General features: G+C 48.3%; 1 protein-coding gene across 1 annotated transcript in view; it reads right to left on the bottom strand.

Moving 5' to 3' along the window:
* Positions 1–15879, bottom strand: part of adamtsl3 (ADAMTS-like 3) — a 228380-nt gene that overhangs the window by 45499 nt on the left and 167002 nt on the right. The window contains 2 exon segments of the mRNA XM_064984412.1: positions 956–1187; positions 15416–15548. Coding sequence (XP_064840484.1) covers positions 956–1187; positions 15416–15548 — 365 coding nt within the window.

The raw sequence follows: 15879 nt of genomic DNA on the forward strand, positions 1-15879 counted from the left end.
AATCTCCTTCCTCTCTCCTCCCTCCCCATCCCCCATTAATCTGTCCAGTAGGCCCCTCTCTCCTCCCTCCCCATCCCTCCACAATCCATCCATTAATCTGCTCCTAATCTCCTTCAGCTGTTTCCAGAAATCTGCTCCTAATCTCTTACGTCCTTCAGTCTCTCTCCTCCCTCCCCATCCCTCCATTAATCCCCTAATCTCCTTCAGTCTCTCTCCTCCCAGGATCCCTCCAGGGCTCCTAATCTCCTTCAGATCCCTCTATTAATCTGCAATCTCCTTCAGTCTCTCTCCTCCCTCCCCATCCATCCATTAATCTGCTCCTAATCTCCTTCAGATCCCTCTATTAATCTGCTCCTAAGAGATCCAGAGTCTCTCTCCTCCCTCCCATCCCTCTATTAGAGATCAGAGCTCCTAATCTCCTTCAGTCGATCCATCCAGAATCTCCTTCAGAGAGAGAATCTCCTTCAGAGATCCCCACTCACCTTCCCCCACTCTCCCCTGACCATGTAGAGAGAGACAGTCCGTTTTGGAGCAGAGAGAGACAGAGGCCCCCGTAGAGAGAGAGAGAGAGACAGAGAGAGAGACAGAGAGAGAGAGACAGAGAGAGAGAGAGAGAGAGAGAGAGAGAGAGACAGAGAGACAGAGAGAGAGAGACAGAGAGAGAGACAGAGAGAGAGAGAGACAGAGAGAGAGAGAGAGAGAGAGAGAGAGAGAGAGAGAGAGAGAGAGAGACAGAGAGCGAGAGAGACAGAGCGAGAGAGAGAGAGAGAGAGAGAGAGAGAGAGAGAGAGAGAGAGAGACAGAGAGAGAGAGAGAGAGAGAGAGAGAATGTAGCAAAGGGCTTCTAAGAAATGTGGACAAAGCAAATGCTTTGACCAACCCATCCATCTATCCATCCGTAATAAACTTTGATGCCTAAAACGTATACCTAAGACACACACGCACACACACACACACAACGGCCTCTCCTCCATACCTCCTGCCAGGGCTCAGTCTCCCATGCTGGAGGGCAGTCCACCTGGTTGCAGGGTTGAAGGATGGGCGGCTTGAACTCCCTGCACTCGTTCTCTGACACACTCACACTATCCTGCTGCTCTACGGAGAGCACATGCATGCAGAACACACTCCTGGTCTGGATGCCCACCCCACACGACGCAGAGCAACGAGTCCACGCTGTCACCTCCCACCTAGGAGAGAGGGAGGGAGGTTGTTAGACACATAAATCACTACACTGAGAAACACACGCACAGACATGCGTGCACACACACACACACACACACACACACACACACACGGTATGTTGTTTTTATGGAGGCGAGTGCAGATGCTATTATTTCCACTCAGAGAGAGAGGACCCATTGTGACTCCTATAAGTAAAGATCAACACAAGGCAGGCCTGCCACTGTCATTAGTCCTTAGGAAGTGAGTTATAACAGCAGCACTGGAGAGAGAAAGGGAGGTGGGAGGGAGAGAGTTCAGAGAAGGTGGAGAGACACAGACAGAGACAAAGACAGAGAGAGAGACAGACAGCAGAGACAGACAGCGAGACAGACAGCGAGACAGCGAGACAGACACAGCAAGACAGACAGACAGACAGACAGACAGAGACATGTGAGGGGAAGAGAGGGAGCTAAGGGACTACTGGTCTCTGAGTTGCACTGGGTTAGAACTCAGAAGCAGGCTTGAGTATATATAACTGTATGTGTGTGTGTTTGTGTGTATAATTGTATGTGTGTGTGTGTGTAGAACTGTATGTGTGTGTATGTGTGTGTGTGTGTGTGTGTGTAACTATGTGTGTGTGTGTGTGTGTGTGTGTGTGTGTGTGTGTGTGTGTGTGTGTGTGTGTGTGTGTGTGTGTGTGTGTGTGTGTGTGTGTGTGTGTGTGTGTGTGTGAACTGTATGTGTAGAACTGTATGTGTGTGTATGTGTGTATAACTGTAACTGTATGTGTGTGTATGTGTGTGTATAACTTGATGTGTGTGTTTGTGTGTATAACTGTATTTGTGTGTTTGTGTGTATAACTGTATGTGTGTGTTTGTGTGTATAACTGTGTGTGTATAACTGTATGTGTGTGTTTGTGTGTATAACTGTATGTGTGTGTATAACTGTGTGTGTATAACTGTATGTGTGTGTTTGTGTGTATAACTGTATTTGTATGTTTGTGTGTATAACTGTATGTGTGTGTTTGTGTGTTTAACTGTATGTGTGTGTTTGTGTGTATAACTGTATGTGTGTGTTTGTGTGTATAACTGTATGTGTGTGTTTGTGTGTATAGCTGTATGTGTATAACTGTATGTATGTGTGTGTGTGTGTGTGTGTGTGTGTGTGTGTGTGTGTGTGTGTGTGTGTGTGTGTGTGTTTATAAAGCACCCTACAGCTGTTTCCTGTGTACATCTATTACCACAGTAGAAGACAGTAAATCCCCCAGTAGATGAGAAACCTACTTCTCAATAGAGATACATCACTTTGGGAGCATTTCTCTGTTCTTCTTCTCTCAGAGAATATGTAGTGAGGCCCTGGTGTAGTGCTTCCCTCATCAATCAATCAATTAATAATTTAATCAATAAATAAACCCATTCATCCGTCCATCCACCCATCAGTCCATCCGTCCATCCATCCATCCATGTGATCCACAATGAGTAAGGATCACATGGCTATAGATGCACGGGGCACCAGTACAGAGTCCATGTGCAGGGTTTGCTGACGAGGTAACTGCAGTAGATATGTACATGTAGGTAGGGATAAAGTGACTAGCCAACAGGATAGATAATGAACAGTAGCAGCAGCAGCAGCGCCCTCCTGTCCATGACTGCGGGGCCAAGTTTGCTGACGACACAACAGTAGTAGGCCTGATTACCAACAATGACGAGAGCCAACAGGGAGGAGGTGAGAGACTTGGTGGAGTGGTGCCAGGAAAATAACCTCTACCTCAACGTCAACAGAGCGGGACTGCAGAGCAGGACAGCAGAGGGGGACTGCAGAGGGGGACAGCAGAGGGGACAGCAGAGGGGGACAGCAGAGGGGGACAGCAGAGGGGGACAGCAGAGGGGACAGCAGAGGGGACTGCAGAGGGGGACAGCAGGGGGGACAGCAGAGGGGGACAGCAGAGGGGGACTGCAGAGGGGGCAGACTGCAGAGCGGGACAGCAGAGGGGGACAGCAGAGGGGGACAGCAGAGGGGACAGCAGAGCGGGACAGGGGGACTGCAGAGGGGGGGACAGCAGAGGGGGACAGCAGAGGGGACTGCAGACAGCAGAGGGGGACTGCAGAGGGGGGGACAGCAGAAGGGGACTGCAGAGGGGGACTGCAGAGGGGACAGCAGAGGGGGACAGCAGAGGGGACTGCAGAGGGGGACAGCAGAGGGGGACAGCAGCAGGGGGACTAGCAGAGGCAGAGGACAGCAGACTGCAGAGGGGGACTGCAGAGGGGGACAGCAGAGGGGGACTGCAGAGGGGGACAGGGGACAGCAGAGGGGGACAGCAGAGGGGGACAGCAGAGGGGGGGGACAGCAGAGGGGGACTAGCAGGGACAGAGGGGGACAGCAGAGGGGGACTGCAGAGGGGGACAGCAGAGGGGGACAGCAGAGGGGACTAGCAGCAGAGCAGGGGGGACAGCAGAGGGGGAGAGGCAGAGGGGGACTGCAGAGGGGACAGCAGCGGGAGAGCAGAGCGGGACAGCAGACCGGGGGACTGGAGGGAGCAGGGGACAGGAGGGGGACAGGAGGGGGACAGCAGAGGGGGAGAGCAGAGGGAGACAGCATATCGGGAGAGCAGAGGGGGACAGCAGAGGGGGACTGCAGAGGGGGACAGCAGAGGGGGACAGCAGAGCGGGAGAGCAGAGCGGGAGAGCAGAGGGGGACAGCAGAGGGGGACAGCAGAGGGGGACAGCAGAGCGGGAGAGCAGAGGGGGACAGCAGAGGGGGACTGCAGAGCGGGAGAGCAGAGCGGGAGAGCAGAGTGCGTATAGTTGTGTATTGTTAGATATTACTACACTGTTGGAACTAGGAACACAAGCATTTCGTTACAGGGAATAACATATGTGACTAATACAATTTGATTTAATATGTGATGAGTCAAAAGGGTCAATGAAGATAGTTAAAAAGTTAACCAAATAGCTACCTGGACTAACTATTTAGCAGTCTTATGGCTGACACCTCGATCACACCGACAGTGTTATTGTGCAAAATGGTACACATTATCACCTCGATATGTGAGCAACAATAGTTCAATATTCACCTTCTGCTACCATTTCTGTCAAGCCTTCTACGCATACAGTTTGATGAAATACGTTTGATAAATCCAAGGTATGCAGCACACACTGCAACTGCCTCTGCAACACAATGCTGCAAGGCAAACGCAGCGTTCCATTGGAAATGAATGTACTTCTGGGGTACCAAAATGCTGTAGGAGAGAGATGGTGACTGCGTCCCCAATGGCACCTATTCCTTATGTAGTGCACTACTCCTGACCAGGGCCCATAGGGTGTCATTTGGAACACAATCATGGTGCCTTCATCCACCGTCTTATGTAAGCGTGAGAAAGCAAAAGAGGAAACACTGTTTATCTAAGAGGTCTATTTTAAGAGCTCCCGGATAACTGATGAGAATACCGTACCATCTTAGTGCCTCAGAGACAACACTCCCAGGGCTTTGTTCTGACTGGGATCACAAGTATTTTGTGCATCCCAAATGGCACCCTATTCCCTGTATAGTGCACTACATTTAACTCTGGTCAAGAGTTGTGCACTATGTAGGGAACAGTGTGCCATTTGGGATGCAGTCTTTGAGACGTCTGTATTTATAAGATCATAAAAAGCACAGCAGTCTTCTACTCTGCAATAACCATCATCTTCATGAAACAGAAACCTGGATACAGCCGACCACAAGAGAAGATCTACTGCTCGACAAAACCTGCCATGAAAGTAGTTATTCTACTCTAAATGGTACGTTTATTTCTGCTTTAGTTCTGTTTTTATGCATTATGATAAAACACTGCTCTTATTAGTGTCAATAAAACGATTTGATCTTAATCAAGATCAGCTTTTTCCTGAACGCAGCGAACACTAGCCCTCTGAGCCAGCTATCCTGCTGCCTTTGGGTTAGTGATTGGAAAAACAATCTGTGATGTGTGTGTGTGTGTGTGTGTGTGTGTGTGTGTGTGTGTGTGTGTGTGCTTGACTCTCATCAAATTCTCTCTTAATGAGAGCACAGTCTGACTAGCCATTTAGAATCAATCAGAGACTTTTCCTTGAACAATAACCAGGTTCCACACACACACACACACACACACACACACACACACACACACACACACACACACACACACACACACACACACACACACACACACACACACACACACACGCGCGCTCTCTCTCTCTCAGTTTCTCTCTCTCTCTCGTTACGACCATTCAATGTTAGCCACAGATATAACCATACACTACCCTGCAGACCATATTTTACAGGTTAGCTCGACTCATATCCTTGAGCATGTGTCCCAAGAGAAACAGACCAAGAGAAATAAATGTACCCGTTATAGGGCCATTGTGTGGTCGATATCAATTTTCCTGCATATTTCCAGTCCTCACAGTGTTTGGAACATGTGTCCCAAGTTCCGTTACAATACCAATATCCGTGACTGATTTATAAGCATTTATGTGACAGACCACGCCCACGTGAATGTTTATTTGTCAGTTGCGGCAATGTTGTTTGACGTACTAACATGGATTATAATGTGCTTACAGACCTTGGTCTATAGATTTCAGACATCACGTTTGGTGAAGATCGAGTCATTCAGTGCCAGAGGAGTAGTGTTTTAAGTGTTTTTCACAAAATTAAAAATGGTGGAAAATCCATCATAATGAATTTGATGGGATCTTGAGGCCAGTTTGTTCTGTGTGATGAGAGGGAAATATGTATAACAGTTCATGACTCTATAGGTCACACAGGATGCGGGGGCTGACCTTTCAAAGTTTGCATTTCCAATCGCTTGTTATAGAGCCACTATGTGGCCAATCCGCATGGATTTGCATGAGAGGGTGTGGCTCTTGGGCCTTTACCATGTTGCTAAGTTACACAATCCTGGGCCTTTTCATCTCACAGGAATTAGAATGTTTTCACCAAAATAGCAGAAAAAGGAACATAATAATAACAATAAGGAAGTGGAACAAATACAAGAGAGTTTCACCAGCTTCACAGCTTGAACCCCAAATAATAAAAGATAAGAATACTAACAAAGTAAACAGCTCAGTAGAACAGAATAAACATGTTAACATCAGTATAATACAGGAATGGATCATTTATAGTCCAATATTTACATATCTACACACGTTTTGGGGAAAGAGGGAAGTGTTTAAATGATGCAGTATAATAAGAGTCTGGTAGCAGCAGTTGTGATGTGTATGTAGTATGAATGTATATGTGTGTGTGTGTGTGTGTGTGTGTGTGTGTGTGTGTGTGTGTGTGTGTGTGTGTGTGTGTGTGTGTGTGTGTGTGTGTGTGTGTGTGTGTGTGTGTGTGTGTGTGTGTGTGTGTGTGTGTGTGTGTGTGTGTGTGTGTGTGTATAAGTGAGTGCATGTGTGCTAAGGTGCAGAGAATCAGAGCAGGTGGTCAGTCCAGTTTAAGTGTTCAGCAGTCTGATAGCTTGTAGAAACTGTCTCTGAGCCTGTTGCTATCAGACCTCATGATCCGATACCGTCTGCCTGACGGAAAGGGAGAGAACAGCTTGTGGCTGGGATGTGTGGAGTCCTTGATGATGCTGTGTGCCTTCCTCAACTAGATTTCGTGGAATGCGTGGGAGTACGGTCCCTGTGATTTACTAGGCCTTGCAGTCATGGCCGGAGCAATTTCCATACCAGGCCATGATGCAACCAGGCAGGATGCTCTCGATGGTGCAGTGGTAGTATTTGGAGAGGACTCGGGGCGGCATGCAAATTTCTTCAGCCGCTTTAGGAAGTAGAGACGCTGTTGCGCCCTCTTGACAAGAGTGGTGGTGTTGTTAGTCCATGGCATGGCTGGTACCCACACTCTCACCAACCTCTCCATGCCCACTGTCCTAGTGCCACAGACTTGGGGTGTATCTCAATAGTGGGATTGAAGGGAAGGAGATGAAGGAAGGGGAGCCGCTTTAGACTATTGAGATACAAATGCTACTCTTGGCTGGTATGGGCAGTCACCCAAATCCCTGCCCACCTCCATGCCCACTGTCTGTGTGGTATCATACGGCTATCTGTGTGGCATCATACGGCTATCTGTGTGGCATCATAGGTCTGTCTGTGTGGCATCATAGGGCTGTCTGTGTGGCATCATAGAAGCTGTCTGTGTGGCATCATAGGGCTGTCTGGGTGGCATCATAGGGCTGTCTGTGTGGGATCATAGGGCTGTCTGTGTGGCATCATAGCGCTGTCTGTGTGGCATTATAGGGCTGTCTGGGTGGCATCATAGGGCTGTCTGTGTGGGATCATAGGGTTGTCTGTGTGGGATCATAGGGCTGTCTGGGTGGCATTATAGGGCTGTCTGGGTGGCATCATAGGGCTGTCTGTGTGGCATATTGGGCTGTCTGGGTGGCATCATAGGGCTGTCTGTGTGGCATATTGGGCTGTCTGGGTGGGATCATAGGGCTGTCTGTGTGGGATCATAGGGCTGTCTGTGTGGGATCATAGGGCTGTCTGGGTGGCATTATAGGGCTGTCTGGGTGGCATCATAGGGCTGTCTGTGTGGCATATTGGGCTGTCTGGGTGGCATCATAGGGCTGTCTGTGTGGCATATTGGGCTGTCTGGGTGGCATCATAGGGCTGTCTGTGTGGCATATTGGGCTGTCTGGGTGGGATCATAGGGCTGTCTGTGTGGCATATTGGGCTGTCTGGGTGGGATCATAGGGCTGTCTGGGTGGCATCATAAGGCTGTCTGGGTGGCATCATAGGGCTGTCTGTGTGGCATATTGGGCTGTCTGGGTGGGATCATAGGGCTGTCTGGGTGGGATCATAGGGCTGTCTGGGTGGCATTATAGGGCTGTCTGTGTGGCATCATAGGGCTGTCTGGGTGGCATCATAAGGCTGTCTGGGTGGCATCATAGGGCTGTCTGGGTGGCATTATAGGGCTGTCTGGGTGGCATCATAGGGCTGTCTGTGTGGTATATTGGGCTGTCTGGGTGGCATCATAGGGCTGTCTGGGTGGCATTATAGGGCTGTCTGGGTGGCATCATAGGGCTGTCTGTGTGGCATATTGGGCTGTCTGGGTGGCATCATAGGGCTGTCTGGGTGGCATCATAGGGCTGTCTGTGTGGGATCATAGGGCTGTCTGGGTGGCATTATAGGGCTGTCTGGGTGGCATCATAGCGCTGTCTGGGTGGCATCATAGGGCTGTCTGTGTGGCATCATAGGGCTGTCTGTGTGGCATCATAGGGCTGTCTGGGTGGCATTATAGGGCTGTCTGTGTGGCATCATAGGGCTGTCTGGGTGGCATCATAGAGCTGTCTGTGTGGCATCATAGGGCTGTCTTTGTGGCATCATAGGGCTGTCTGGGTGGCATCATAGGGCTGTCTGTGTGGCATCATAGGGCTGTCTGTGTGGGATCATAGGGCTGTCTGTGTGGCATCATAGGGCTGTCTGGGTGGCATTATAGGGCTGTCTGGGTGGCATCATAGGGCTGTCTGGGTGGCATCATAAGGCTGTCTGTGTGGCATCATAGGGCTGTCTGTGTGGCATCATAGGGCTGTCTGTGTGGCATCATAGGGCTGTCTGGGTGGCATCATAAGGCTGTCTGGGTGGCATCATAGGGCTGTCTGGGTGGCATCATAGGGCTGTCTGTGTGGCATCATAGGGCTGTCTGTGTGGCATCATAGGGCTGTCTGTCATTATAGGGCTGTCTGGGTGGCATCATAGGGCTGTCTGGGTGGCATCATAAGGCTGTCTGTGTGGCATCATAGGGCTGTCTGGGTGGCATTATAGGGCTGTCTGGGTGGCATTATAGGGCTGTCTGTGTGGCATCATAGGGCTGTCTGTGTGGCATCATAGGGCTGTCTGTGTGGGATCATAGGGCTGTCTGTGTGGGATCATAGGGCTGTCTGTGTGGGATCATAGGGCTGTCTGTGTGGCATCATAGGGCTGTCTGTGTGGGATCATAGGGCTGTCTGTGTGGGATCATAGGGCTGTCTGTGTGGGATCATAGGGCTGTCTGTGTGGGATCATAGGGTTGTCTGTGTGGGATCATCTGTGTGGGATCAGGGCTGTCTGTGTGGCATCATAGGGCTGTCTGTGTGGGATCATAGGGCTGTCTGTGTGACATCATAGGGCTGTCTGAATGAACATGTCTTGCAGGAGCTCAACTCTGGGGCCAGAGAGTCTACTGTGTTTCTGCAGTTGGAGAAACAACTTTACTCAGGTTACTGCTGAAGCCATTAGTAGTTGTTATGTCAGACCACAAACTCCAATTGTATTGTTATTCAAGCCTCTCCACGATGCAGTAATCATCTAGATGTTTATTCTAAGTATGATTCCACCATAGAAAACAGAAATGTATTTGCAATGTTTATCCTAACTTTAATTACAAAGATGAACCTCATTTCCAAGTTATTCTAATGTTTAATGAATTTGTTTTTGTTTTTACAAGCTGTGCTTCGCTCAAAAGGTATGTCTTCGTCCCAAATGGCTCTCTAATCTCTATTTAGTGCATTTTGGACCCTGGTCAAAAGTAGTGCACTATATAGGGAATAGGGTACAATTTGGGACTAAACCTATGTCTCTGAAGTAATGCATGGCTGACACTTAAATGATTTCATAACAAGTTTTTAAAAAACACTAGCTGAGACCTTGCCAGTGATATTGGAACCACCTGCGTTCTGTGTATGTTAAAAACTACACAGTTCCATGGATTGTGACGGCAATTTGGGGCTTTGTTGGCTGATCCTTATCTTTCGGTCTGGGTCTGGATACTGTGTGTGTCGGCCTGTCTGTCTCTGGATACTGTGTGTGTCGGCCTGTCTGTCTCTGGGTACTGTGTGTGTCGGCCTGTCTTTCTCTGGGTACTGTGTGTGTCGGCCTGTCTGTCTCTGGGTACTGTGTGTGTCGGCCTGTCTGTCTCTGGGTACTGTGTGTGTCGGCCTGTCTGTCTCTGGGTACTGTGTGTGTCGGCCTGTCTGTCTCTGGATACTGTGTGTGTCGGCCTGTCTGTCTCTAGGTACTGTGTGTGTCGGCCTGTCTGTCTCTAGGTACTGTGTGTGTCGGCCTGTCTTTCTCTGGGTACTGTGTGTGTCGGCCTGTCTGTCTCTAGGTACTGTGTGTGTCGGCCTGTCTGTCTCTGGGTACTGTGTGTGTCGGCCTGTCTGTCTCTGGATACTGTGTGTGTCGGCCTGTCTGTCTCTAGGTACTGTGTGTGTCGGCCTGTCTGTCTCTAGGTACTGTGTGTGTCGGCCTGTCTTTCTCTGGGTACTGTGTGTGTCGTCCTGTCTGTCTCTGGGTACTGTGTGTGTCGGCCTGTCTGTCTCTGGGTACTGTGTGTGTCGGCCTGTCTGTCTCTAGGTACTGTGTGTGTCGGCCTGTCTGTCTCTGGGTACTGTGTGTGTCGGCCTGTCTGTCTCTGGGTACTGTGTGTGTCGGCCTGTCTGTCTCTGGGTACTGTATGTGTCGGCCTGTCTGTCTCTGGGTACTGTGTGTGTCGGCCTGTCTGTCTCTGGGTACTGTGTGTGTCGGCCTGTCTGCCTCTGGGTACTGTGTGTGTCGGCCTGTCTGTCTCTGGGTACTGTGTGTGTCGGCCTGTCTTTCTCTGGGTACTGTGTGTGTCGGCCTGTCTGTCTCTAGGTACTGCGTGTGTCGGCCTGTCTTTCTCTGGGTACTGTGTGTGTCGGCCTGTCTTTCTCTGGGTACTGTGTGTGTCGGCCTGTCTTTCTCTGGGTACTGTGTGTGTCGGCCTGTCTTTCTCTGGGTACTGCGTGTGTCGGCCTGTCTTTCTCTGCGTATGTGTGTGTCGGCCTGTCTGGGTCTGGGAACTGTGTGTGTCGGTCTGTCTCTGGGTACTTTGTGTGTCTGCCCGTATCTGTCTCTGGGTACTGTGTGTGTCTGCCTGTATCTGTCTCTGGGTACTGTGTGTGTCAGCCTGTCTGGGTCTGGGTACTGTATGTCTGCCTGTATCTGTCTCTGGGTACTGTATGTCTGCCTGTATCTGTCTCTGGGCACTGTGTGTGTCTGCCTGTATCTGTGTCCGGGTACTGTATGTCTGCCTGTATCTGTCTCTGGGTACTCTGTGTGTCTGCCTGTATCTGTCTCTGGGTATTGTGTGTGTCTGCCTGTATCTGTCTCTGGGTACTGTGTGTGTCAGCCTGTCTGGGTCTGGGTACTGTATGTCTGCCTGTATCTGTCTCTGGGTACTCTGTGTGTCTGCCTGTATCTGTCTCTGGGTACTGTGTGTGTCAGCCTGTCTGGGTCTGGGTACTGTATGTCTGCCTGTATCTGTCTCTGGGTACTGTGTGTGTCTGCCTGTATCTGTCTCTGGGTACTGTGTGTGTCTGCCTGTATCTGTCTCTGGGTACTCTGTGTGTCTGCCTGTATCTGTCTCTGGGTACTCTGTGTGTCTGCCTGTATCTGTCTCTGGGTACTGTATGTCTGCCTGTATCTGTCTCTGGGTACTGTATGTCTGCCTGTATCTGTCTCAGGGTACTGTGTGTGTCTGCCTGTATCTGTCCCAGGGTACTGTGTGTGTCTGCCTGTATCTGTCTTTGTCTGATGCTCTGAGAACCTGTCCTCTCTCAAATGACATTCACCTCTGCCAGAACACCTACATTCCCTCTCCAATTAATTTTGGTTTGTCTCCCAAATGACACCCTGTTCCCTATAGAGTGCACTTATTTTGACCAGCAAGTAGTGCACTACATAGGGAAATGGGTGCCATTTACGACACAGCCGAAGTGTGCAGCAGGCCTTGTCAGAAGGGAAACAAACAACCAGATGCCTAAATAAGACAGTAAAGGAAAGGTTTCAGTTAGAGGGACACGGTCGAGAGGAGAAAACAGTTACGCTGTGCTTCCACCGTGTTTACCTCGGCTTCACATTTACTACAACAGGATGTTGTTACAGGAACAGAAACATCCGATTGGTCTCTAACAAACATCCTGGGTGACAGAGGATGTTTGCCTTCACTGGACAATGAGGAACGGTGGGAGGAGTATGTTAATGTGTTTACGGGTAAGAGAAGCACACACAAACGAATGCATGCATGCACGCACGCCGGCACGCACACACACACACACGGCCGTAACACATCTGGACAAGAGGAACACCTATGTGAGAATGCTGTGCATTGACTAAGTTCAGCATTCAACACTATTGTTCCCTCCAAGCTTGACACCAAGCTCAAAGCCCTGGGTCTGAACACCACCCTCTGCAACTAGATCCTGGACTTCCTGACAAGCAGACCACAGGCTGTGAGGATTGGCAACAACATCTCCTCCACACTGACTCTTAACACAGGGGCCCCCCAGGGGTGTGTCCTCACTCCTCTGCTGTACTCCCGGTTCACCCATGACTGTGTGGTGACACCCACTCCATCAAGTTTGCTGACCACACCACGGTTGTAGGCCTGAGTCAGCCTATAGGGATGTGAGTGAACTCCTCAATATCAGCAGAACAAAGGAGTTTATTGTCAACTTCGGGATGCAGATGAGGGAACACGCCCCGATCCACATCAACGGCACTGCAGTAGAGAGAGTCAGCAGTTTTAGGTTCCTCCACGTCCACCTCACCAAAGACTTGACATGGACCAACAACACCACCGCTCTTGTCAAGAGGGCACAACAGGATCTTTACTTCTTAAGTCAGATGAAGAAATTCAGCGTGCCACCCCGGATCCTCTCCAAATACTGCCACTGCACCACCTCACAGCCTGTTATGGGAATGGCTCTGTCTACGACTGCAAGGCCCTCCAGCGGGTGGTGAAGATGGCCCAGCACATCACTGGGGTGTGTTCCCACCCATCCAGGACATCTACTTGAAATGGTGCCTGAGGAAGACAGTTTCTATCTACAGGTATGGTGAACACTTGAACTGGACTGACCACTTTTTGCACCTTTGCACTTACATGACAATTGCTGCTAACAGACTTGTATTTACTAATGCTAATAATGCACAATTTAAACACTTGCCCCCCAAACCCCCCTTCCCCAATACATGTGTAAATATTGTACTAGAATATGTGCCTCCCTGTATTATACATGCTTATTTCTATTCCACTGAGCAATTTACTTTGTTTGTAGTCTTATATTTTATTATTGGTTATTGTTGTTGCATTGTCGAGAAGCAACCTGAAAGTTAGCATTTCATTGTGTATCCTGTTCATACAACTAATAAAACTTAAAACTTGAAAAACACACACGCACAAACAGGGGTATGCTAATGAGTGTGTATCTTTGCATGACAACAGAAGATGGTTCCTGGCAGTATCGATAATTAGTCAAACATAGAATGGAAATGAGTTGTTGTGATTAGAGAATGGCCGATTAATTAGGGCCGATTAATCAGAATGGGCGATTAGATTAATTGGGGCCGATTAATCAGAATGGCCAATTAATTAGGCCCGATTAATCAGAACGGCAGATTAATTGGGGCCGATTAATCGGAATGGCCGATTAATTAGGGCCAATTAACCAGAATGGACAATTAATTAGGGCCGATTTCAAGTTTTCATAACAATCGGAAATCGTTATTTGTCTAAGCCGATTTTGCCGTTTAAAAAATATTTTTTACACCTTTATTTAATCTTTATTTAACAAGACAAGTCAGTTAAGAACACAGTGTTATTTACAATGATGGCCTAGAAACGGTGGGTTAACTGCCTTGTTCAGGGGCAGAACGACAGATTTTTACCTTGTCAGCTCTGGGATTCAATCTTGCAACCTTACAGTTAACTAGTCCAACGCACTAACCACCTGCCTCTCATTGCACTCCACGAGGAGCCTGCCTGTTACGCGTTGCTAGCTTTAAACTTACCTTATAAAAAACAATCAAACAATCATAATCACTAGTTAACTACACATGGTTGATGATATTACTAGTTTATCTAGCATGTCCTGCGTTGCATATAATCGATTGGAGGATGATTTAACAAAAGCACATTTGCGAAAAAAGCACAATCGTTGCATCTGTACCTAACCATAAACACAATGGCTTTCTTAAAATCAATACACTGAAGTATATATTTTTTAAACCTGCATATTTAGCTAAAAGAAATCCAGGTTGGCAGGCAATATTAACCAGGTGAAATTGTGTCACTTCTCTTGCGTTCATTACACGCAGAGTTAAGGTATATGCAACAGTTTGGGCAGTCTGGATCATTGCGAACTAATTTGCCAGAATTTTACGTAATTATGACATAACATTGAAGGTTGTACAATGTAACAAGAATATTTTGACTTAGGGATGCTACCTGTTAGATAAAATACCGAACGGTTCCGTATTTCACTGAAATAATACACTTTTTGGTTTCGAAATGATAGTTTCCGGATTCGACCATATTAATGACCAAAGGCTCGTATTTCTGTGTGTTATTATGTTATAATTAAGTCTATGATTTGATAGCGCAGTCTGACTGAGCGATGGTAGGCAGCAGCAGGCTCGTAAGCATTCATTCAAACAGCACTTTTGTGCGTTTTGCCAGCAGCTCTTCGCAAGCACAGTGCTGTTTATGACTTCAAGCCTATCAGCCGAATGGCTGGTGTAACAGATGTGAAATGACTAGCTAGTTAGCGGGGTGCACGCTAATAGCGTTTCAAACGTCACTCGCTCTGAGACTTGGAGTAGTTATTCCCCTTGTCGATGTGTTCCTGGTTTGAGCCCAGGTAGGGGTGAGGAGAGGGACGGAAGCTATACTGTTACACTGGCAATACTAAAGTGCCTATAAGAACATCCAAGAGTCAAAGGTATATGAAATACAAATAGTATAGAGAGAAATAGTCCTATAAAAACTATATTAACTTCAACTAAAACCTCTTATCTTGGAATATTGAAGGTCTCATGTTAAAAGGAACCACCAACTTTCATATGTTCTCATGTTCTGAGCAAGGAACTCAAACATTAGCTATTTTACATGGCACATATTGCACTTTTACTTCTCCAACACTTTGTTTTCGCATTATTTAAATCAAATTGAACATGTTTCATTATTTATTTGAGGCTAAATGTATTTTCATTGATGTATTATATTAGGTTAAAATAAATGTTCATTCAGTATTGTTGTAATTGTCATTATTACAAATAAAAAAAATAAAAAAATGCCAATTAATAGGTATCGGCTTTTTTTTGGCCCTCCAATAATCGGTATCGGTATCGGCGTTGAAAAATCATAATCGGTCAACCTCTAGTTGTGATTGGCCTTAACTTCAACCCAGCCAGCCAGTCAGCAGAGGATTGCCTAATGTGTGTTAGATTCTCACCTTGGGGGACACGGTTCGGGGTTGCAGATGCGGCCCATGACTGGAGGGCGGCTAGAGGGGTCACAGAGAGAATCGTCAACCTCCTCTCCTCCTCTCTCCCGACTCACACACCTGACCACTGCTGTCTGTCTCCCTGGGGGAGAGGGGGAACAGAGTTAGAGAGCAAGAGGAGGAGGGGGGGCAGGCTGAGAGAGAGAGAGGGTGGGTGGTTTAGGTGGAGAATGACAAGGTGGAGAGCAAGGAGACCAAAGACAGAGAACAACAGAGAGGGGAGCTGAGAGAGGGCGAGTTGAGAGAGGGAGAGCTGAGAGAGGGAGAGCTGAGAGAGGGCGAGCTGAGAGAGGGTGAGTTGAGAGAGGGTGAGTTGAGAGAGGGAGAGCTGAGAGAGGGAGAGCTGAGAGACGGAAAGCTGAGAGAGGGCGAGCTGAGAGAGGGAGAGCTGAGAGAGGGAGAGCTGAGAGAGG

This window comes from Oncorhynchus masou, chromosome 2 (assembly GCF_036934945.1).
Source record: "Oncorhynchus masou masou isolate Uvic2021 chromosome 2, UVic_Omas_1.1, whole genome shotgun sequence".
NCBI classification, from domain to species: domain Eukaryota; kingdom Metazoa; phylum Chordata; class Actinopteri; order Salmoniformes; family Salmonidae; genus Oncorhynchus; species Oncorhynchus masou.